Below are 23613 nucleotides of genomic sequence, written 5' to 3' on the forward strand. Positions count from 1 at the left end.
GAAAATTGAGCCTGTGGCATATTTATTTCAATTCATCTTCTCTTTTCAAGATGGAAAGCTTTATTCTGCAACTGTGACTGACTTCCTTGCGATTGATGCCGTCATTTACCGGAGTCTAGGAGACAGCCCAACTCTGCGCACTGTGAAATACGATTCCAAATGGTTGAAAGGTTAGTAGCATTTATATACCATTCATCCTTAGGGGAGGTACTGGCTGTCCTTAAAGGGGTTATCCAATAACTATAAACTTCTCCCCATATGCCGGGCCCCTCACAGGTAATATACTTACCTGGGTCCCCATTCCCTACCCCGCTCCTGGTCCCCGCACTGCCGCTGCAGCTTCTACTCGGTGTCGGGAGCAGCCAATGGCACTCGTGATGCTAGGGAGGCCCCCCCATCCCCGCCTTCCATTGGCTGCTTCCCCCCAACACCGGATGTTTTCATTGGTGCATGGGAAAAAGCAGCAGCGGCGGTGCAGGGACCAGGAGCTATGTAGAGAGCGGGGTAAGTATATTCCCTGTGAGGGGCCTGGCATATGGGGGGGGGCAGTTTATAATATTGGATAACCCCTTTAAGAAGCCCAACTGTGTATGGAGACTTGGTGGCAATGCTCCATGCAAAATAATATGCAAAGAGGTGTCTACTACAGAAAGAGATCCTGGAAATGGTTTCCTATAAGTCAACATCAGATTTTTTAACAAGCCTTGGAACATGTCAAAGGAAAATAGGCAAAATTTATATCCATGTAATATGGAAGGATTACAGCATGGCATTCAGAATGCTGTCACATGCCCCTTAGCAACAGTCTGCATACTGTCATTTTACCAAAATGTAACGTCGTAAGAAGGGGACATCTTGCAGTCTGAAGGAATCTTAAATTGTAATTTGTGAAAAGAAAAGCACATTCCTCCTAAAAAGGAACTCTGGACAATAATAATGGAGATTTATATACCAAATGGAATCTGTCTGGAGTTGGATTCACATGGCCAAAATATGACCACATTGTGGTTTTCATATTATGGCTGCACTATGTAGACTCAGAGTTCTACTGAACCTATTGATGTTCTACATTCTTTTCCATAGAACCATGTGAGGTCCTGGTGTTACATCCTTGATTCAGACACTGAAAGCATGTGTATTATTATGGTCATAACACGCTCTATCACCATTATTCTGACTGCCATTAGTAGGTGTCATCCAGCATCTGTTACCATTGTGTATGACATATTTGTCACAGAAAGTCATAAAAAGCTGCTATACAGATATATAACAATGACATAGGAAATGTTTCCTGGCCTTATATCCACCTTGTCTGTTTTCAGAGCCATACTTTGTACACGCCGTGGATTATGGAGACCTTATCTACTTTTTCTATCGTGAAATTGCAGTTGAATACAACAGCATGGGAAAGGTAGGGCAAGAAATGGACGTAAATTACCTGTGCAACTGCTCTTATGTCATCCCAGCAATAAGAGACCTTGCAACGAGAACCATTAATCACCATGACAAGGCCACCTTTTGGGAAGATTGCATTGCAGATCTTAAAACTTTATAATGTCTTTCAAGTGTAGTACTCTTATGTAGGATATTACTGCTTGAGGGAGATAGCATGCACTGAAACTCCACAGTACTAGAAACTAGATATGTGGCTAAGCTACTGTCCTTCACAAATAATAGGTTCTACATTAAATTTTCATTATAGAAATGTCATTATAGTTAGTAATACATAGTGTGCTGTATCTGGATATGTTTAACTCTTAAATGTATGGACACATGTCAGACAATCATTTTTATTCAAGCACCTTGTGATATATTGATTAAGGTCATGGAATGCATATTTGGATCCATTATTTTATTGAAGTTTCAAAGGCTGTAATTCAGGCCAGTATAAAGAGAAAAATGTCTACTCTAGTGGTTATGTTGTTATCCGTTTTGCCATGGTTTCAGACAACTATGTGTGGATTGCTGCCATTTTATTATATTATCTATTTTATTATGCAGCTGGATGCAATCTGTTCCTATCTGTATCAGCCATTTTATTTTGGGTAGAAGCTGACCCTAGCTTTCTTCATTCAGGAATCCAGAAATATGCTTTCCACTGCTATTTCACTGCAGGGGCTAAGATCAGAAGGCAGAGGGAGCCGCATCCCTCTGCCTTACCTCACAGATGCCACAATCGGTGTTGATCGCGGCATCTGAGGAGTTAAATGATGGGGTTCAGTGGAATCGCAATTCCCGGTCATTGCAGCCGGGTGTCTGCTGTATGATACAGCCGGCACCCGCTGCGTATGGAACGGGCTCACTGCAGCAGTCCACTCCGTACATTCGATCAGCCACCATGATGTACAGGTATACCTGATTTATAGCGACTCTTGGCACCCACACCGACCGTGCTTTTTGAAGAGGCCATGACACTCAGGCTTCAGTTTTCGTGTGCCAGTGACGCCACATTCATTGGTCACATGGCCAAGGTGCAGCTCATTCCCATTCAAGTGAATGGACCTGGGCTGCAATAACAAGCCCAGCCAAGAAACATTGTACGCGGCTGTGCGTGGTATGCTGAAAGTAGCCCACAGAACTCACCAGAGCATTTCAGTCTTCAGGAAGCGAATTGACGGAGGTGCTGGGGGTCTGCCCCCACTGATCAGATAATGATGATTTATCCTGAGGATATTCCATCAGTATCAACATCCCAGACAACCCATTTAATGGCCATTTGAAAGCTGTGCAAGGAACTACAGGGACTTACTGGCCATAGCCCTCCTCACAGCCACCAGCCATGTACATAACTATCTGATTCTCTCCAATGCACCCGGCCAGTGGCCTCAAGTGCCCTCCTGAATTCAACTGTATCTCCCCTTTTTTTTTTTTCCAGGGTCGCTTTAAATTCCTAGTCCGCCCCTGCCATCCACCTGGTGATTTTAAAAATTGAAGCATATAACTTGTCCAGTTTGAGTCAGAGACAGGGATCGCCCAGAGCTCTGCACTGTAACACTGCCGCTCTTGACCATTTCTGATTGCCTGTTATAATATTCATATAAGCCAGAAACAGTATATTGTGGCGACATTCCACAAAGTAGAGTCTCGTAGTAAGTGAAAGAGACATCCTGGTAATTTAACTTAAAATTTTAGGACAAGTAGTAAAAATGTTCATAAAATAAAGATAATTTATTACGTATGCCCCAGTAAAGCAGATCCATGAAGCCTATAATAAAGTTTTTAAAAAGTATGGTAGGATGGCTGCAGTAGTGTATGCCGGACAGTTGTAGAAATTTCTATTTAAGAACTGTCTGGAGCGAGAATATCTAACCAAGACACAGTGACCAGAAGGAGCAGTGGAATATGATCTCCTGTCACTTCATGTTTCCACTCTACAGTACACTTACTTATCAGCCCATATTTCTTTACAACATATGCTGACATCAAACAAATATGGAGCTGGAAATAAAATTGAAGTCAGACGTTAAAAAAAAAAATCAAAAATAAACTTTCTTTTTTAAGCTATGATGTCAGATGCTAATGGGATATCTGATGACTTTCTGGTTTCTGGAGGTTGCTTTTCTGTTCAATGCCATATGGATGTGTAGAAATAAAAGAAAAGAAGCGTGTGACTACAGCGAGGCATTAATTTTCCAGTTGGTTAAATTCAGAATGGTACCAGTATACATATAACTTCCTGCAGGGTAAATGACCAGGAGCCTTGCTCTCTTATCAAGGGATTCTCTTTTTTAGAGGGCTATGGATTTGAATTCATGGCTGTGAGTGGCCCTACAATTTTTAGCTTGCACTATTAGTACATATTGCACAATAAAGTTCAGAATCAGCTGTAAAAATATTTGCATAATAATAATAATAATAATAATAATAATAATAATTTCAACCACAAATCAGTAATATAGAAAGTAAAATTAGATTTTTAGTCTTTTCATGATTACATGTGCCAATAGGTCCTTGGATAGGGGGTTCACTTTTAAATTGGCCTTACCCCTCTTCCATATAGGTGATATTATACAGGACTATCTCCTGTCCACAGGTATTGCCGTTTTGACTGTTACCTGCAGGGATGATAAAGGAAAAAGTACAAACCAGTCCCTTTCGGTCCTTTTATGGCATGAAACAGAATCAGAAGAATCCCCAATTAGATTTTGTTATGGTGCTCATTCCCCTCCTTGAACTTGCTAAAACCCTTACAAACAGAAAAATGTTCCGAATCAAACCCTGGGCCCCAAACAGTGTAACCAGTCAATGAAAATGGAGGCAGAAAGGCTAAATGGCAGTCTCTGATTGAATTTCTATTCAGTGGAGTCAGCTTGTGTTTGGTTAGTATGTAGAGAGCAGAGACGGCACATTTGTATAGATCCTCTGACACATATTGTGGGGAATCTGTAGCGCTTGAAACGATTAGTAAAACAAGCTTCTAAATTCATAAGTGCAAATGCTAATTCCGCATAATCTTTAATTAAACCAAAACAAAATACTATTCGGATGACTTCAGTGATTGAAATATCATTGAGACTCTCCGCTTATTAAAACCGAATGAGATGGCAGAAGCTGAAAGGGAAAGATTTGTTGGAGGTCATGGAAAAAAACAGTTACTGAAGATCTTCTAAACCTTCTAGAGGGTAGAGATTCGGAGAAGCATCCAGCTTTCTGAGTAATCTGCTCTGTACAAGCAGAATGTGCTTTTGTCTGTGGAAATGGAAAGCTAAGCAGTCTTTCTAGAAATTAATTTATATATTGCAGACATCTGATCTTTTAGGGGATTTATTGCACTGCTTTAAATGGCACATTCTTATCTTCTACAGCACATGCTTCCAGCGCTGAATTTTTGCCTTTGGTGGCTATTTTTTTCTCCGGAGGATTATATACTGTAGCTATTGTATCCTATTACACATCCTGGCATTTTCTGACACTGTCGCTGAAATATTGTTTTGCTCTGTAGGTGGTATTTCCCAGAGTAGCCCAGGTCTGCAAGAATGACATGGGAGGCTCTCAGAGGGTGCTTGAGAAACAGTGGACTTCGTTTCTTAAAGCTCGATTGAATTGCTCTGTTCCTGGTGATTCCCATTTCTACTTCAACATACTGCAAGCTGTTACTGATGTGATCCATATTAATGGCCGGGATGTTGTGCTAGCTACATTCTCGACGCCATACAACAGGTAATGCCGACTGTGTTGAACTCTTCTGTAAGCTTCCACTCTGAATTTTTCTTAAGGAGTTTGTTTTCTGAGATCATGGTGAAAGGACTTGATTCACTTCAAGTAAATTACATTTATCATGTAGAGGAAGTAAATACATGGCACTTAATAATTTATTGTGATTGTCCATATTGTCTCCTTTGCTGGCTTGATTCATTTTACCATTACATTATACACTGGTCATTTCCATGGTTATGACCACCCTGTAATCCAGCAGTGGTGGTCATGCTTCTACATTATAGGAAAAAGCGCCAACCTCTTTAGTCGGCAACGACCAGATGGCTGGCACTCCACATATAAATGAACTTTGGTGCTCAGTGACGGGGGGATATCCCAGAGATATAAGAAAAAGGTTCACGGCAGAAAATAGAAAATTAAATTATTGAGGCCACTATTAGTTTTCAATATTTGCGGCTAACGTTTCGGTCCCTCACGAACCTTGTTCACGGCCTACAATACATGATATACATTTGTAAAATGAATACAAAAACTATACAACATAATAATGAAAACCAAAAGAGTAAAAAACAAAACATAAAAGACAAAAATAACAATAAATCTTAAATGAACGTAATCAAATTATGTTTTGTTTTTTACTCTTTTTATTTTTATTATTATGTTTTCTAGTTTTTGTATTAGTTTTACAAATGTATATCATGTTTTGTAGGCCGTGAACAAGGTCCGGGAGGGACCGAAACGTTCGCCATAAATATTGAAAACTAAGGGTGGCTTCAATAAACATTTAATTTTCTATACTTGAGTGCCGTAAACCTTAGCCCTTTCTGGTCGGGACTGTGGGAGCACACCTAGGCATGCATGTGCAGCAGCTCCGATCCTGGCCACCTAGTATCTGCAGTGGTGGTCATAACCCCTGGATATGAGCAGTGTATAATGTGATGGAAAAACGAATCCAACCAGCAATGGAGGCAAAATGGACAATCACAATACATTAATAAATGTCTTGTATTAACTTTGTCTACCTGATAAATGCCATTTGCTAAAGTAAGATAACCCTCTAAAGAAGAGCTATGTGAGGTAGACTACCACCATTGGTCCCCTTCCCCCTGGTACCATCCAGATCCATTATTAAAGAGCTTATGGAAAAAATCCACAATCCATTGTGATACAGACCAAAATGTTCCTAATTTTGCAGCCAGAACCACTAACTTTTCTACTGAAGGGGGAACTTGGTGATCCAGTATTTCTACTGTGACCCTTCATTTTTAGTTTGAAGGACATTTACTTACCAACAGCAGCAACAAACTGAATGTTATGAAGACATAAGTCACAATCTGCCACAAATAATAATGTTGTACATTAAAGAGGCATTCCGGTATTTTAATAATGATGGTGTATCTGCAGGACAGATGATCTGATCGACAAGGGTCTGACACTTCACACTCCCCCCAATCAGCTTTTACAGAGTAGCTCCGGAGGTGAAATTATACAGCTCCATCCATTGTGTAGTGGACAGATCTGGTAACTGCAGTGCTGCTCGAATTCACTTGAATGGGAGCAGTGCTGCTGTAAGCAGCCCTGTTCACTACACAGTTGGCGCTGGAGTTACTCTGAAACAGCTGATTGCTGGGGTATGGGGTGTAAGTCAATCAAATCCTGGAATACCCCTTCAAATCATTGATGGGATCTATATTCTTATAGCTGTTGGTTTAGCATGTGGTGTGAAATAGGACACAGCAGCAATTCAAAGTCCCATGCATCCTGAAAAAAAAAAAAAACTAGTAAACTGGCCTATTTTTTTTTTCCAGTCAAAATCTTGGGAAAGTCTTAATTGGCCGCTCTAATACCAGGCAGCATTCACTACAAGTCTAGATTGGTCTCTTTGGCACAGTTTTTTGTGAATTAACTCTAGAAATGTGTTGATAATGTCTACAGGCCATCACTTCAATATAATAGGCCATAATTCTAGCAGCCCATTACCTGCTGTGCAAACCCCATGGTAGAGATGTTTTCTCAGGAGATTTCTTTCTTTTAGCTTGCCTATAATTAGGTCTTTTTTTAGACGCCATTGAGAAAAAGGCTGCTAACAGGAACTCGTCTGGCGCTACATTTGTCTGTTTTACATGGGATCGCCCTCAGTTGTCAATAGATAAGGGTCACAAGTTCAGAGCTAAGCTTTCTGTGCCAGTAAGGCCTCTATGCGGCATGTGTTTCAGGCACAAATTGTATGCATAACTGTGGAATGACTAACAAATTCTAGGAAATGTCACATTGCAGCATCCCTGGATCTGCTGTCTGCGCTTACGACATGGCTGACATCGCCAGCGTGTTTACTGGGAGATTCAAGGAACAGAAATCACCAGATTCCACTTGGACCCCAGTCCCAGATGAGCGTGTTCCTAAGCCCAGGTAAAAATAGACAAGCCCTTTAATTCTTTGTAGCCCAGAAAGCTTTTTTTTATCAGATGACTTTCATTGGTAAAGGAACGCCTCGCTGTGTGTTCCAACTTGTAAAGTTAGAAATACTCCTGCTATTTATACAGTATATTAGGGGATTGCTCCTTGTTGAGTTTTCTGAAATATATACCAAATATATAGGTTAACTTTACACTTTAATCATGTGCCATAAATTCTCAAAATTGCATCGTATAAAAAAACTATTAAATATAGTTTCTCGTTCTTATTATATTATTTGGTGATTGGCCAATGAAAGCTACAAATGGTGTATATAACAATAAATATCAAATATTGGATTTACCCATAAAACTTGACATTATGTATCATTTATTTTATAAAACGCGGAGAAAATGTTTGTTACTTGAAACATAAAACAAAACAATAAAAACGTCTCTTCTGACATTTTATTCTAATAAAAATCTAATTGCTAGTTGTGGAATATATGATAATGAGCGCTCTGTCAGGATTTGACCACATTAGTATATGTCACTCCCTGAAGAATGATTGCGTCGCTTAGTTTTATATGGGTCTTGAAGCAAGAGGATTTAATTACAGCCCTGTTTATGGAATTTTTCTACAATTACAATTTGTTTTTCTTAGTAAACATCTCTTATTGAGGTTGAACTTAGGAAACCAGAGTTTGTACAGTACTTTATTACGTGCTTTGTGACATATATATATTTTTTTTCCATTTTCTCTTCCAGGCCAGGCTGCTGTGCTGGATCCGCAACAGTCGAAAGATATGCCGCATCCAATGACCTGCCAGATGACACTCTTAATTTCATTAAAACGCACCCCCTTATGGATGAGGCAGTGCCCTCTATAGTAAACAAGCCATTGTTTCTGCGGACCATGGTTAGGTAAGCAGTGTCCAGTGCCTTGCAGTAAAGCACAGTGCATGCACTGATGTTCCGAAACTCGTTTCAGGTACTTTGAAGGTCTGTAAACATATCTGCTGTTCTTGGCATTTCTCCAACACAAAGTGATGAGAGCTCAGGGCAGATGCCACAAACGTCCCACGGCTGCTTTCAAGATATGAAATGTCATTTCAGCTGTGCTAAAACCAGATGTCAGTGAAGATAGAGATCAGGAGGTCCTTCATTATTAGTTTGCCTCATGAGATTTGATGGTGCTTGTGGGGGGGGGGGGGGGGGGGGAATTTCATCTCCAGCATATTGCCCAATTTACTTTTTGTCCCATTACCCTCTGTCTCTTGATGAGATTTACAGATTTTTTTAAATTAATTCACTGTTTCAAATAAATCCTCCAAGACTCATGAAACAGCTGCACAAAAACAATAATGGCACGGCTGGGAGGTATCACCATGGGTAAAGATATAGAGTTTTCTAAAACTGATTAACACAAACATTGAAAATAAACTTAATTTCTGATTTTGCTGAAAACAACTAGTTGACATCAGAGGCCTAATTTGAAGATACTAGGTCCTAGTGCAAACTCTGTAACAGTGCCCCCATTTACCATGGGCTTTCTATAATACTGGTATCTTCTTATGTAGCACAAGGTCCCTGTGGGCCTTAAAAAGCTCCTGGGCCTGGTTGTGACTGCTACCTCTGCACCCTCTATAGCTACACTGCTAGGTAATATTTTTGTCTCTTCTTTATGTTGAAAGTGTTACCATTAATTCAATGTTCAAAGTTACTAATATAAGGCCCCTTTACATGAATCAACAATTGAGGCAAAGGTTGGGCAGCAGCATTCCTAGGAACGCTTATTCCTGATAACTGCCCCGTGAAAAAAAGCAGCTGAGATCATAATTGAGCAAATTATCAACTTAATTCATCATTTCTGGGAAGCAGGTTGTGCTGTTTAAACAGGGATATGCTGCCCATCAACAGTTATTCTCTGTTGGGACAAGTGATGCCAGTAACGATTACTTGTTTCCATACAGAGGAGGTGTATTTCAGGCCCAGATTGCAAAACAATGGTCAGTTGCACCACTGCGACTTGTTCCTGCTCACACCAAGTGAGCATGGGCGGAGAAGGGGATGGGAATGGAAGGCCCGTTTCATTCATCATTTTCTACTCCTGTTTTAGGTGTAGAAAGTGGTCTAAATGTAAGACAGCTAGGAAACTGGCTTACGTTTAGACTGGCGCTGGATAAGCTAAAGTTATGTAGAGGCCTGCACCTCCTTATAACTTTGTTGGATCCACAGCCGGATATAGGGGTTATTATGACCAGTTTTTAAAAAGCTTAATAAATGACCCTCGTTGTTTTTGAAGAGTTCTCATACAAAAAAAAATTCACTTATCAAGCAAATCAATTTCTGACCATTTATTTCCAGATATCGCCTAACAAAAATTGCAGTTGACACTGCTGCAGGTCCATACCGAAATAACACAGTGGTGTTTCTGGGTTCAGAGAGGGGCGTTGTGCTCAAGTTTTTGGCAAGAACCGGATACAGTGGCTTTCTTAGTGACAGTCTCTTTTTGGAGGAGATGAATGTGTACAATGCTGAAAAGTAGGTATCGGTTTGACTTTGTATATATGTTTTAATTACTTGTACTATGATGGTATAACTCTCTTAGTAAGGAGATACATATTGACCGGGGCCTTGTGTCTATACTGCCTGTAATATGAAGAAGTGTGTAACCCATGTGTGAAATCAAGTGAATACAAGTCCATGTGATTACAGATCTGTGTAATTATGCCACTGATATCTAATGGCAATACACAGCACATCAGACCACTCAGCTTGATAATATCCTATGTAAGATCAGGCAAGCTGATTGCTGTACTGCTGTTCCCTATGTGATGTAGGACAGGCGTGTAGGCAATTAATCTGGCATCCCTATTAGGTGTAAGAAAAGCTTTCAACAGCCGCCTCTAAATAGATGATATGTGGGTGATATGTGTGAAGCTTATTGCTTCCCTGATAACCCAAGAATAAACAGTTTATACTTGTGAGAGCTAGTTAGAGCTATCTAACACAATATAATATTCAAATGAAGAAAACATATCCAAATTTTATTAGTTATACTGAATATACTGTTCCATTTCTGTCCTATTCCACTGTATCATGTGTCATTTAAGTTGCCACATTTTGAGATGCTTTTTAACAATTTTTTGAAGTAGCATCCACTTGCCTAGGGCTAAATTACTACTTTGGGTGCAAAGTTGTTACTAAACCACAAACAACAGTTGTTCCTCCAGTGTAAGCTATGTTGGAATACGTATCAGTGCTTCAATAATGATGGTAACATTACGGAATAGACCCAACATGACACTAAGCAAGCTGGTTCATCTGTTCTCATAACTAATATGGAGCTATGAATATATGCAACTACTGCTCCATTCAGTCTTCACTTGGCTGCAGCTGTGGCCTCAACGGGCTGACTGGGGTCGGGGGGTCCAAAGCCTCCTCAAAGGTGAAACCTTCCTAGCTTGTGAATATGCTTCAAGTGTCCTTTGGGAAAACCCTTAAAACCTCCATCGCACCTATGATCTACTCTTACATATAAAAAGGGAAAGGACTATGTCACCAGAAGATGACTTGAAAAATCTTATGGTGTGAAATGAATCTCGTGGACAGAAAATTGCCTATGGACAGTCGTTCTTTGGGGCAGGCTTAAACAATATTAACTTTAAATCCATTTTACTTCATAGTAACCTGCCAGATATTGAAGAATTCTTGCCCTTTTCCAGTAATTATGGAAATATATATTACAATAAGAAGCATTATTTCCAACCGTATAAAATGTTTCTTTTGTCTAGGTGTAACTACGAAGGTACAGAGGACAAGAGGATTATTGGAATGCAGTTTGACAAGCAGAACAGTGCTCTCTACGTTGCATTTTCCACCTGTGTCATCTGGGTACCTCTTGCAAGATGTGAACGACATATGAAGTGTAAAAAGTACGTGCTTGCTGCTTGCCTGTAGGAGATTGTATGCTGATTTGTGTTTTGTTGTTGGTCCTGGAGTAGACAGAATGCTCTTGGGTTAAACTAGGATGAAATCCTCATTCTGCGCTCTGTATCCCTTATGTATAGGACTTGTATTGCTTCCAGAGACCCATACTGTGTTTGGTTGCGAGATGCAGGAACATGTTCACAGCTGTCACCTGGTACTAAGTAAGTTGACACAAATCACAAGATATAACTATTCCGGAGATTATGTCAGTGAATGTTTTAATTGGATAAGCAATTGACTTTGTCTAGGAGGTCTGGCTGCTGTGAAACACTGGTAATTATAATAATGAAAAAAAAAAAAAACAGAATGCATAATGTACAGCCAGCCTGACACAATGACACAATGTTTCCATTCTGCAATATAAGAAATGCCTAAGAAATATAACAAGTTCTGTGACAAGACTAAGTTGTCCTTGGCGAGCAGGTGCTTCCATGCCAGAGAGCTATAATTATGAAGAATATAATAGGACTTTTCAATACATGGAACGGCTTGGAGCCACCACTGATTATCCTTGCCGTAAAAGTAGAATAGGCAACTGAAAGTTAAAGCAAAGAAAACAATTTGAACTTGTTTTTTTCAGCTTAATATCCACATGAGGACTTTGTTGTGAAAGATGGAGGATTTACATTAAAATATCTTATTTTGTGTGTTACACAGTAGAGGGTCTGATTGTTATTGAAGATGCCCTTTATTGCTGCCATTAAAAACTGCGCTCAAGAGAATAGTGTGATTGATTCATTTGGCCACACACATTCTCAAGTCTTTGAAATGTGTGGATCCTCTGGGGGCTTAATAGAATAGCTGACCATTGACCATGATCACTACAGGTCACTGGCAGGCAGATTTTCAACATGTGTGCTTAGGCAGTTTGGTGAATCTCCTTAAACAGACCAGTTCTGTATGGAGAGTTACTAAAAGTACTCCACAATATAGAGAGTTATTGGCAGTGCTTCCAAGAAAGAGAACGCCGCCTATTAGAAGATTCAAGATCCAACTTTCCAGCAAACCTTGGGATTTGACAAGGTAAAATAGCCAAGCCAGATATCCATCTGTATCACACTGTGCCAGCTACAATGCCACTGCATACTGATGATAGTTCTTTCTTGTGAAATACCTCTTTGCATAATAATTTCCCATGGAGCATTGCCAATAAGTCGCCATACCATGGAGTGCTAAAGGCTTGGTCTCTTTAAGAAGATTCAGCACCCTACCTCAGCTGCTTCCAATGCATCGCACTCAGCAAGCCAGAATCCTACTTCCTACTGATGAGGGACAAGTACCCAAAAACAGCGATGGGTGGATCGGAGGGAATCTGGCTTGGCTATTTTCCCTTGTAAAATCACAAGGCTTGTTGAAAAGTTGGATCTTGACTCATAGGAGGCGACTTCCAATAGGTGGTGCTGGCAAGATGGTTCTCTTTCTTGGGAGATATCTCTTTGCAACATCTGTGTGATTATGGGCAGCTATTATTCCTGTGGGTGTTGGTGTCTTGGTTACAATCTGGCCTTTGCATGAATAGTTAGACCAATAAAATACTATTGGTCCATAACCTCTACAAGGCACTGTAAAGTTGTGAATTCAAAGCAGGTGGGAATATTCATAATCAAGGCAGCCTGTTACATCATAACCCACTGGAAGCTTAAAGGGAACATGTCACCTCGATTTTGCGTATAGAGCTGAGGACATGGGCTGCTAGATCGCCGCTAGTCCATCTGCAATATCCAGTCCCCATAGCTCTTTGTGCTTTTATTGTGTCAAAAAAACGATTTCATAGATATGTAAATTAACATTAGATGAGTCCTGTCTCCTCCATGGTTGAGAGAGGAGTCGAGCATTCTCTGACTCTGAGCCCAGCCATGCTCACAGTGAAGGAGCCCAGCACCGCCCCGCATCCTCCTAATCTCCTCCTTGCTCCCTGACGTCACAAAGCTAGAGTGCCGTAATCTCACAATGTGCAAACTAGCGCATGCACAGTTCGTTCCCTGAGGCTGATGCCAACACAGGGAAGGAACACTATGCCGATACTGCGCATGTGCTAGCTCGCGCATTGCGAGATTATGGCCCTCTAGCTTTGTGACGTCGGGGAGCAAGGAGTAGATTCGGAGTATGCGGGGCACGGCTGGGCTCCGGAAACGTTAGAAGCCTAATTTACATATATATATAAAATAGTTTTTTTTTTACACAATAAAAGAGCTATGGGGACTGGAGATTGTGAATGTGCTAGCGGTGATCTAGCAGCCCATGTCCTCAGCTCTATACCCAAAATCCAGGTGACAGGTTCCCTTTAATGACTTTGGGTTGTTTTTTTGGGATGTAGTAAGCCATAATTGCTGTAGTAAATCTCCTTCCAATGTGAATATTTGCTGTGTACAAGTCGAGTTTGTTTACTGTGAAGAATAATAAGAAGCCACTTTACACACACTTAAGTCATTTCCATATTGATTTCATTAACAAAACTAAATTAGAAGCAAATACTTTTGGGTAGAGAACTCACATCTGACTAACATATGGAGTAACTTTCTAAAAATACTTGGACATCTGAGCAGCATTCCAAACCACAGTTGACAGGACGAAGCCTGGTGCATAGACACAATATGATTATTGTGCAAGGGGTTGTTTGGGTGACACATGCTGTTCTCTCCTTACTTCTATAGAATTCACAAGCTTCATTATTTTCATGGATTTAAGACTGACAACTCATGACACTATGATTTGTGACATCTTGATAACAACTGGGAGGATGTCTTAGTCCTACCTGATATTACTAGGTGACATAATCCATTAATCCTTAAAGATTTGTTTTAATTAGCAATAAACCTAATCCTTTTATTTACTGAATATATGTTGCATATAGAGCACCAACATGTTCTGCAGTGCGGTACAGAGACAGTCACCATTCACATAAATCCCTGTCTCCCCCTGGGGCTCGTTATCTAAATTTACTATTATCAACACACATAGGCAAACAAAAATGGAGTGTTTTTGGAGTGTGGGAGGAAAAGAGTATCAGGAGGAACTCCATGCAACAACTGCATAGAGATGTTGTCCATGGTCAAATTTTAAAACTAGGATTCAGGTTGGATTACTATGACTGTATAACCTACTCAGGGGGTCTCCTATTGGTAACAGAACTGCTATTTCTATAGATAATTCATCTGTTACATATGATATGGTTAGAGCTGCAATACCAAGCATAGCCACTATACAGTGTATGGTGCTGTGCTTTTTAAGCTGTGAGGAGAGCATGGAGCTCACCAGAGTGCTGCACCCTCTGCACACAACTGATCGGTGGGGTTACCAGGCATCAGACCCCCCACCAATCACATACTGATGACCTATCTTGAGGATAGATCATTAATATTAAATACTAGGTCAACCCGTTTAATTACCAGATTAGTAACAAATTGGGTCCTAGCCTAAAATAAAACCTAGTTAAATGATGGGTAGATAACCTTACTAAGACTATATGAAACTGAACTGTTGACATATATAGTTAACATAATGAAAAAATATGGAGGAAAGTATGCTTACTGATAACATAATATTTTTTATAAGGCAATTCATCCCTCCACTAACATGCATGCACTACATTTAGGTTACCCGTAGTAATGCAATTGTCACACATTCCAGGCGACAGTCTCTCAAAGTTTAGGGAAAAACAAATATGGCTGGCATAATTTCGCACTTTGAATGTCTATTTTAATGGCAAAACGAGGCCAGTTATTTGAGGCGCTTTTACAAGTTCAAGCAGGAATTTAAAGGGAGTTCGATCTAGAGGCAGCATGTTATAGGGCAGGAGGAGCTGAGAAGATTGACATATGCATTGAAATCTATGCTTGTACTAATTTCAGTTACCCAAGTGGGATGTCTTTCATTGACAGCTCTCACTATTTACACACGTACAGGGAAGGTAGTCAATCGCAGACTGCCCACATGTCTATTGGGCTCAGAAGAAGGAGAGATACAGTATAAATTACAAGTATTGTTGAATCATTTCCCATAAAACTGTATATCAATCGGCTCAGCTCCTCCTGCCCTATAACATGCTGCCTGCAGATGGCACTGCATTTCATGGTGGCATGTGTTATCTAGACTCTGGATTATAATGTGTATCAGCTCACCACTGGACATCATGCTTGTAAAAACTTTGATTGCTCTCAAGGGCTTTATGCCATGTTCACTTTTGCAAGTAAAGTCTAAAATAATCACAGTTAAAAAATGATATAATTATATAAAACGATTTTATTGCAGGACATCAAAAGAAGATTATTTGTTTGTGACAAATAAAACGATGTCCCATAAACAATATTCTGGACGTTGTCTTACATTTGTTTTAATGGAATATGGTCAAGGTCACCATGACTCTATGCATCTTGTTTTTTTTTTTATCTTTTAGTTTAGCATTTTTGACTCTTGTTATGTTGTCCAAACTGTGCACATGGAGCTTTTGATGTTTCCACACCAGCTGCACGTAGCCTGTGTGCTGGGGTTCCTAATCCTGTGTTTTTCTTCCCTCTTCACAGAGTGCCATTTGAGCAAGACGTAGAGCATGGCAATACAGACGGCCTAGGCGACTGCCAAAGTAAGCAAAGAATCAACCCTGTGTTTACTTTGGGTGAAATAAGCCTTCTAAATTCCCAGAGTCAACATTACCTGCAACAATAATAAGAAAGACACTTTGCATTAATGAGCTGAAAGAATTCTATCATTGTGACTCTGACATGAAAAGGAACCTCGATGTTTGCAGAAGGGGAAATGGAGAGGGCATTTATAGTGTTGAGCTGATGTGGTAAAAATCACAGAAGTAATAGGTGGACTGTAAAGAAGGTGTTAGATTTCATAGACCATATGCTGTACAGAGGAAGCAGAAGTAACATTTTCCTTCTTTTTTTTTTCTTTTCCAGATTCTTTTGTGGCATTAAATGGTAAGAAAAAAAAAAATACCAGATTTGCATCTGCTTTTTTAGATTTGAGCTTAAAAAAAAAAGACTATTTTTTGCTTTACTTATTTTATTATTATTTATTTTAATCCTCTTGTTACCAAATTCACCCTTCACTGTTTTTCCATAGAGTTTTCAACTGCAGCTCCAGATCAGGAAATTTTTTACACAGTGTATGGTCAGTTTATACTTGTTTCGTAAATCATTCTTAGAGCAGCCTGAGGCTACTTTCACTCCTCCAGTTTTAATTCTGGCAGGTTGTTCCAGCAGAAAACAGCTTGCTGGAATTCTCAGGATCCAGCACTGCTGGTTGCAAATTAAATTTCCTCCGGCCCCATTACGTGTAATGAAGTCCGGCGGAGATCCGTACGCATTACTGCAGACAGGCGGAGACTTGGCCTGACACAAAAACGCTTCATGCTGTGGTTTGTGTCCGGCTGATTCTCCTCTTGTCTGCTGGAACAGCCATGTTGGAGTTTCATACTGGAAATGGGAAAGTAACCGCAATCATAGACGTAGTGTTCCTTTTAGATCTTTTGTACACCCGTATCTGTGATGTGGAGTTGACCAAAATTGCCATTTAAGAAGATGCACCATTTCTTAGAAATATAGTTCTTGTCAGGTTTATTAGGACTATTATTTTCATTTAAAAAAATATTACATGAAAATAGCTCACAGAACAAAATAGTAATAAATGTTAAAATAATTGGACAAAAGATATTCAAAATGTTTGATATATCAGATTAAGAGTCTTCCTCCTTCAAAGATCTTTAGAGGTTGAAATTTCATTAACACCTCCCAAGCTATTAACGCGGCGTAGCAGGCGTATTAATATTTACTTATCTCCCAGTAGAAGTCTCATATTTCACTGATAAGGGGATATAAGATATGAAACATGAAACATTGCAGGCAGAGGAAAAATATTTCTTTTAAGTGAAAATAGGAACGGTTGTGAAAGTCTGATATCCATTGCCACAGACAAAGCTAATAAATTGATATTACATTAATAATTTATTCCACTCCTTTAATCTGATAATGACCTTCCAAATTGCTTCTCTGACAGTATTTTCATACAAATTAACAATAAAAATGATATTTCTTCCTATTGCGCATGTAGGTGGATAAATGGCATATCTAAATTTATACAGAACCTACAGTACTTCTTAGACAGCTCCCTATTGTTTCTGATGGGTTTAGTTGGCATGTGAAGACATTGTCAGTGAAAATCTCTAATTAAATACAGTGTGGTATGTGTTTCTAACTTCTGCAGTATTTCTTATAGGCAGAAAACATGCAACTAGGTTGTGTTCTCATTTTTACACCAGTGTACATTTTCTAGGCCAATATTAAAAAGGGGTCACAGTCTATCCTGCTCCTATGACTTTATATTGGATAAAGGCCCCATACACATTTTTATCAGCCAACCCCACTGAGGGTCCAGCCAACAATTTAAAGGGGTTGTGCAGTCCTTGTATTTTGATGACCTATCCTTGTGATAGTCATCAGTATGTCAATATCAGATTGATGGGGGCCAAACTCCTGGCACCTCGGCGATCAACTGTTGAAAGAGGTCGCGGCACTTGTCTGAGCTCTGTGTCCTCTTCACTGTTTAACTACACAAAGTCTAGTGTATAGCAATAGTGCAGTGTAACTACAACTCATCGTCCCATTCACTAGAAGAGGACGAACAGTTCTAATTAAACTGTACCACTGTTACAAGCTAAATAGTGTGCAGTTGAATCGCGAAAAGGACACAGCGCTTGCACAAGCAGCGTAGCTTCTTTAACAGGTGGGATCCCAGGAGTAGGACCCCCACCAATCTGATATTAGAGATCTATCCTGAGGAAAGAGTGTGGTATCACAGTGGCACAGTAGTTAGCACTGGGTTTTGTTCAGGTATTCTGGTTTCCCCACCCCACTCCAAAGACATACTAATAGAGAATGTTAGATTGTGAGCGCCACTGTAGACAGCAAATGCTAGTAATGTCTATATAGTGCTGCAGAATATGTCAGCACTATATAAGTGAGTATAATAAATAAACCCCCCTGTACAAGCCCTTTAATGTGTATGGGGAGCTCCTGACTCTACCACCCCCCCCCCCCACACCTCCCGACAGATGATGCACATGTGGGAATCAGTAGAGATACCTGAGTTAGTTATCTGAGCAGAGATAGATTATTATAGGTGTATAGGCACCTTAAGAGGCAATTTTGGTGACTTGGACCATTATCACAACTAAAAACCCCTTTCCTCTTTATTACTACTCATCCTCCATCTAACTGGATTTCTGTAGTTGCTAATATATAATGTATAGAAAATGTACTACCATTGAATGAATAGTCTTAGTACAACAGTAGTGTGCCTAGAATAGTTGATTTTCCTCAAACCTTACAGTCGTATTCTAGCCATGTGGTAAAAATTTTAAAACATTGATGTTTTGGGAAATGCTAACTTATATATCAATGCCAAGAAGGTATTTATTTTTTAAATGGATTGTCTCAGCAAAGACATTGATGGCAGATCGCTAGGAAAGTGAAGCCGGCAATAGTCACAGTGGTTAGACACCCACCAGTAGAACATTAATAGTATATCCTAGCAATGTGCCTTTACTTAAGATAACTCTTTAGTAACCATGTTCTTCCTTGTTGTTCTATAATATCTTGGGTTGTTGGGCAGTAAGGATAACCATTTTAAGTGATGGAACCAATTCTTAGCATACAAAACCAAATCTAGCTTGAGCCAATTCAGTAATCCAGAGGTTGTTTAAAATAACATATTATATTTCAGTCATATGTTAGAGATTTTCTGTTACTATTCAATTGCATGAAAAAGCAAAATAGTAATTATTATTTAGGATCTAAATCTATTTTAGTGTTGATCCAAGATATGTCTTTCGAGCTCTTGTTGATAAACACTTCCCAACAAGCCTTGAAAGCTACAATTATAATGATTTCACTGTGCTTACTGGATTGTGCTGTTTAACAGCTGGAGAGACGTCAAGTAAATATACAGTGCATACATTATTTCCAATTTCAAAAGCATATCTGTTAAGGACTTTGAGATCAGGTGCACTCACTGCAATACATTCAAATGTAAAGCATGCCTCGAGCCAGTACTTACTATAAAAGAAAGTTTACGGCAGAAAACATCAGTGCCCCTTACCTGTAATGTTATTCCTTCCTTTCGTTATCCATGTTTTCAACTTATCAAACACCTAGGGGAAAATCTGATTAAACAGATCCAGACATATATAAATTGTACTGAACTACAATATTGTAATTCAATCCATGCATGTTGGAATCTTATAACTTTAGACTGAATTTTTTCCTAGCCTAATTCTTATAATTAGAGGATACATCGTATGCCATTATTCTACACCATAAACTCCATCATTTCATTCAGTGAGAACATATAGGGACATAAAAAAAACTCAAAACAAAGGTAAAAGAACTTCCCATAGCAGCCAAAAATAAGTTATATTTTTTCTATTGTAACTATGGTTAGCTTCACCATTTTGAAAAATTATGGAGGCATAGTACTTCAAGGTAGGAATACAAGGGTAAGTACATCTTTTAGTTGGAGGTTCCCCTTAAATATCTAAAACAATTTTATCTATTCTGCCACTAATCACTGTAGACAGGTTAAGCTGGATGAAATTTGAGTGATCAATCTAATCATGATAAAGATTATGATTTCATGTAATTATTATAATAGCCCAATCTCTCATATATGGCATTGATTTATTATGAGGCTGATATCAACCATTAACTCAAGGAAATTATAGCTGGGAAAGTAACACTTCCATTAAGTTAATCTCTTAGTAGAGGAAAATTTAAGATAAGGTGTGATATAAAAACATGTAAGATCAAAGAGTAAATTTAAAGTAAAACCCTCTCCACTTCTTGCTAGTGGAACATACAGAGGGTAAATAATTCCCTCGAAAGCAGAGAACCTTTAGACCTTTAATTGGAAATTTTTTCTTTTTCATGGCAGTGTAATCTTACAGAAGAAAAAAATAAAGGTTGCCTCTTATGGGATGAGCCCATTTTAGTTTCTGTACAATTCAAACAAAGATAGAGAGGCACACAAGATGTTTCTACTTTTCTTGTGTTCTCCGTAAATGGCCAAACACATAGTCGGTATCATGCTGTGCTCCGTTGTTTTTCTTCTCTGTACATAACACAATAGTCTTTCAGATTCAAGCTCTACTGTTTACACTGTGTTTAGTTCCCTCTCAAAGACTTTTTGTCGGTAAAAGGAAGGGTGTCCCTTTGTTACCTGCAAAAAAAGCTACACCACAAGTGGGCCATACATTGTAGCATTTGTCTTGTTTCATTGTAGCAAGATTTCTATTTTATTGACTCTACAAGGAACATTACTGACAGATGTTTGAAAGCACAATAGTCCGAGCAGACACAAGCAGCATAGCTTGCTCCGGGTATTGACTGATTCATTTATCTTAACCTGTTTTGCCGAGGAAGATGCACATGGCATGCTGCAATTTTTTAAGCCTAAATACTGTAATGAAGAGAATGCAAATAGTAATTATACATATGGCTTAAGGGAATTCATGTAGAAAGCTTGCCGTTTTCAACTGATGTAAATGACTTGAAAGAAACTAGAATAGTATTTTAAAGTAATCAGAATATTTAACATGTGTTGAATAAAGTGAAAAATGACCAGGCAAGCAACCAAGGAAATAATGCAGCAAGATACAACGAGAACAATACTACATCAAAATAATACACAACCAATCTTAACAATACAATACTACACCCTCCAAAACAATCTATTCCTATATGTAACAGACAAATCTAAATTTGACCATACACATTAGATTAATGTCAGCCAAACCGGACTGGTTGACCATGTAAAGTGTGTGAGGGTTTCAACTGTTACTGTAACCTGATGGCACATGTCAGGGGAGATGAGGATAGAGCGTGTTGTATTCAGCAGGACCAATTGTTTTGTTCTTGGGATGATAAAACACCACAGAGGTCCCAGATGAGGCTTACACCCCTCTTCCTATTCAGAATATATGTAGTCTTGACTGAGCCAAGCATGGATACCTATGGGGCAGTCCGGAGAGATTTCTATGAATGAACATTCAGCCAACAGCTATATAAAATGTATTGCCAGCTTTGAGATCATATTAGTGAGCTTGGACCTGAGACAACAGAAAAAAGACAATCCAAATTGATCTATAGTAGTGTTTAAACCAGGTTTAAACTATTCATTACATCAAAGTAGAGCGCTGGTGTTCCTCCCTGAGGTAGATGTACAACAGTTTGAGAACCTAGGCTTTATGAAGAGTTGCAGCATAGTGGTGTCCGGAGAAAAACTGAACATATCTATAAAGAGTACGTCTAAAAAAATAAATGATACAAAAAAAAGTCATATATACCTTTCATCCATCAAATCTTGCCCACCACTACCCACAGCTATCTCACACTGCTGCCATTCTCATATTCAGTGACACCTGAAGTAGTGTAGTTTCTGACCAAATAATTGTATGTTCTATACAGAACATTCGCCCAAGGCCAGGTGCATTAAGTAGTCCATAATCTTTAAAATGGCCCTTTTATTAAGCTTGAAGTAGTTGGGGTAAATAAAAACCTGCCGGATCTCAAAACCTAAATTCAAAATGCAAAAATAAGAAGTAGCCTACCAATTTTCCTTTATACCAGTTTTGATAAATCTCCTCTAGATTCAAATTACAAAAGCTTTGTTTAAAATTCTGCAGTTTGCAAATGTTGACTTTGAGCATTAATATTTCACAGACATCTCCAAAACCATAAAACATGAAGTATTTACAGCTCAGGATCATTTTCTTTCATTTCTTAAGATCCAATTAATATGATACATTGATGATTTAAGTCACAAAATATGGCCAAACTGCTGTTGTCACTTTATGTTTTAATGGAGGCAAAAGGAATTATTCATTCCAGGTTAGCATCCCAATTGTTTGTGAGAAACCTTAATAATGATACTCAAACTTAAAAAGAAAAACAATAAGCTGTATTATGAAATCACAATGCAGTATAATTCAAGGAAATTAAACTAGAAAAGAGGCCGACGAAATGAGATTAATTATCTCTCCACAACAAGAAAAGGACACCTGAAAAAAGTTTTTGGGGAAGATTTATCAAAACTGGTGTAAAGTAGAACTGGCTTAGTTGCCCATATCAACCAATAAGATTCCACCTTTCATTTTCCAAATGAGCTCTGAAAAATTAAAGGTAGAATCTGGTTGGTTGCTATGGGCAACTAAGCCAGTTTTCTCTTACACTGGTTTTAATAAATCCCCCACCTTGCGTTCTGAGTTTCATTAAAATATTGGACCATTTCTGATTTATATCTGTTTCAAAGTTGTGTGTCCATAATATGGCAGGCATTAAAAATCCTACAGAGAACTTAACTCAGTTTCCTGAATGCCATCAGTTGACTATGCTTCACTTCCATCATACTGTAAGTAGGTGGATCGGTTATTTAGGATTCTAAAAAATATGGTGATGACTTTGTGGAAGCTTTACTGACCACCATATTGGTTGTCATCAAGCATTCCCAGAGATTAAATGGATTTACAGATGTTTGATGACTTTACAGATAAGGACACCACAATGACTCATGGTCACAGATTTTTTTATTTTTTTATTTATTGAGGTTCTACCATGTAAAAAGCTAATGCTACATACTTTAGAAAATAACATAATATAGTTTTTTGTAGAGACTAATACCCTTTAGTGATAATAAGTTTTATACATACCTTCATAAAACTACAATAGAATAATGAAAATATGTCTGTTTCATGTAGGCATTGCTCTAAAGCATCAATCATTCATTAAAATCTGTTGCTAACAATGTATCTGATGAAATTGAACGCTCAAATTCCTTAGATCCCAGTACAACTTCCCACTCAAGAGGGCACGAGAGTTACGATAGGGGTACGGTCATGGATTGGAAGGATACCTATGACTCTTCTGAGAACACAGACCCCCATGTGGCTGACCCTTTCCATAATCACCCGGACAAAAAGGGTAAGGCCTTGGAAAGGAAAAAACTTTTGCACAATGAGAAGTCAATCGGGGAGGGAGGTGATTTACATGGTGTGGATGCTTTCAGCTGGATT

At 38.9% G+C, this 23613-nt stretch overlaps 1 protein-coding gene across 5 annotated transcripts in view; it reads left to right on the plus strand.

Annotated features, from left to right (window-relative positions):
- SEMA6A (semaphorin 6A) overlaps window positions 1–23613 on the plus strand; it is a 206729-nt gene that overhangs the window by 99055 nt on the left and 84061 nt on the right. For 3 of the 5 annotated variants that reach the window (XM_044275906.1, XM_044275904.1, XM_044275902.1), the window contains 11 exons: window positions 51–170; window positions 1323–1411; window positions 4943–5160; window positions 7435–7566; window positions 8319–8474; window positions 9918–10094; window positions 11348–11488; window positions 11624–11704; window positions 16067–16125; window positions 16448–16468; window positions 23381–23521. In XM_044275906.1, the coding sequence (XP_044131841.1) occupies window positions 51–170; window positions 1323–1411; window positions 4943–5160; window positions 7435–7566; window positions 8319–8474; window positions 9918–10094; window positions 11348–11488; window positions 11624–11704; window positions 16067–16125; window positions 16448–16468; window positions 23381–23521 (1335 nt within the window). The remainder of the gene's footprint in view (window positions 1–50; window positions 171–1322; window positions 1412–4942; window positions 5161–7434; window positions 7567–8318; window positions 8475–9917; window positions 10095–11347; window positions 11489–11623; window positions 11705–16066; window positions 16126–16447; window positions 16469–23380; window positions 23522–23613) is intronic. The other 2 variants (XM_044275907.1, XM_044275905.1) reach the window with 1 other exon arrangement.

The sequence above is a fragment of the Bufo gargarizans genome, chromosome 1 (assembly GCF_014858855.1).
Source record: "Bufo gargarizans isolate SCDJY-AF-19 chromosome 1, ASM1485885v1, whole genome shotgun sequence".
Taxonomy (NCBI): domain Eukaryota; kingdom Metazoa; phylum Chordata; class Amphibia; order Anura; family Bufonidae; genus Bufo; species Bufo gargarizans.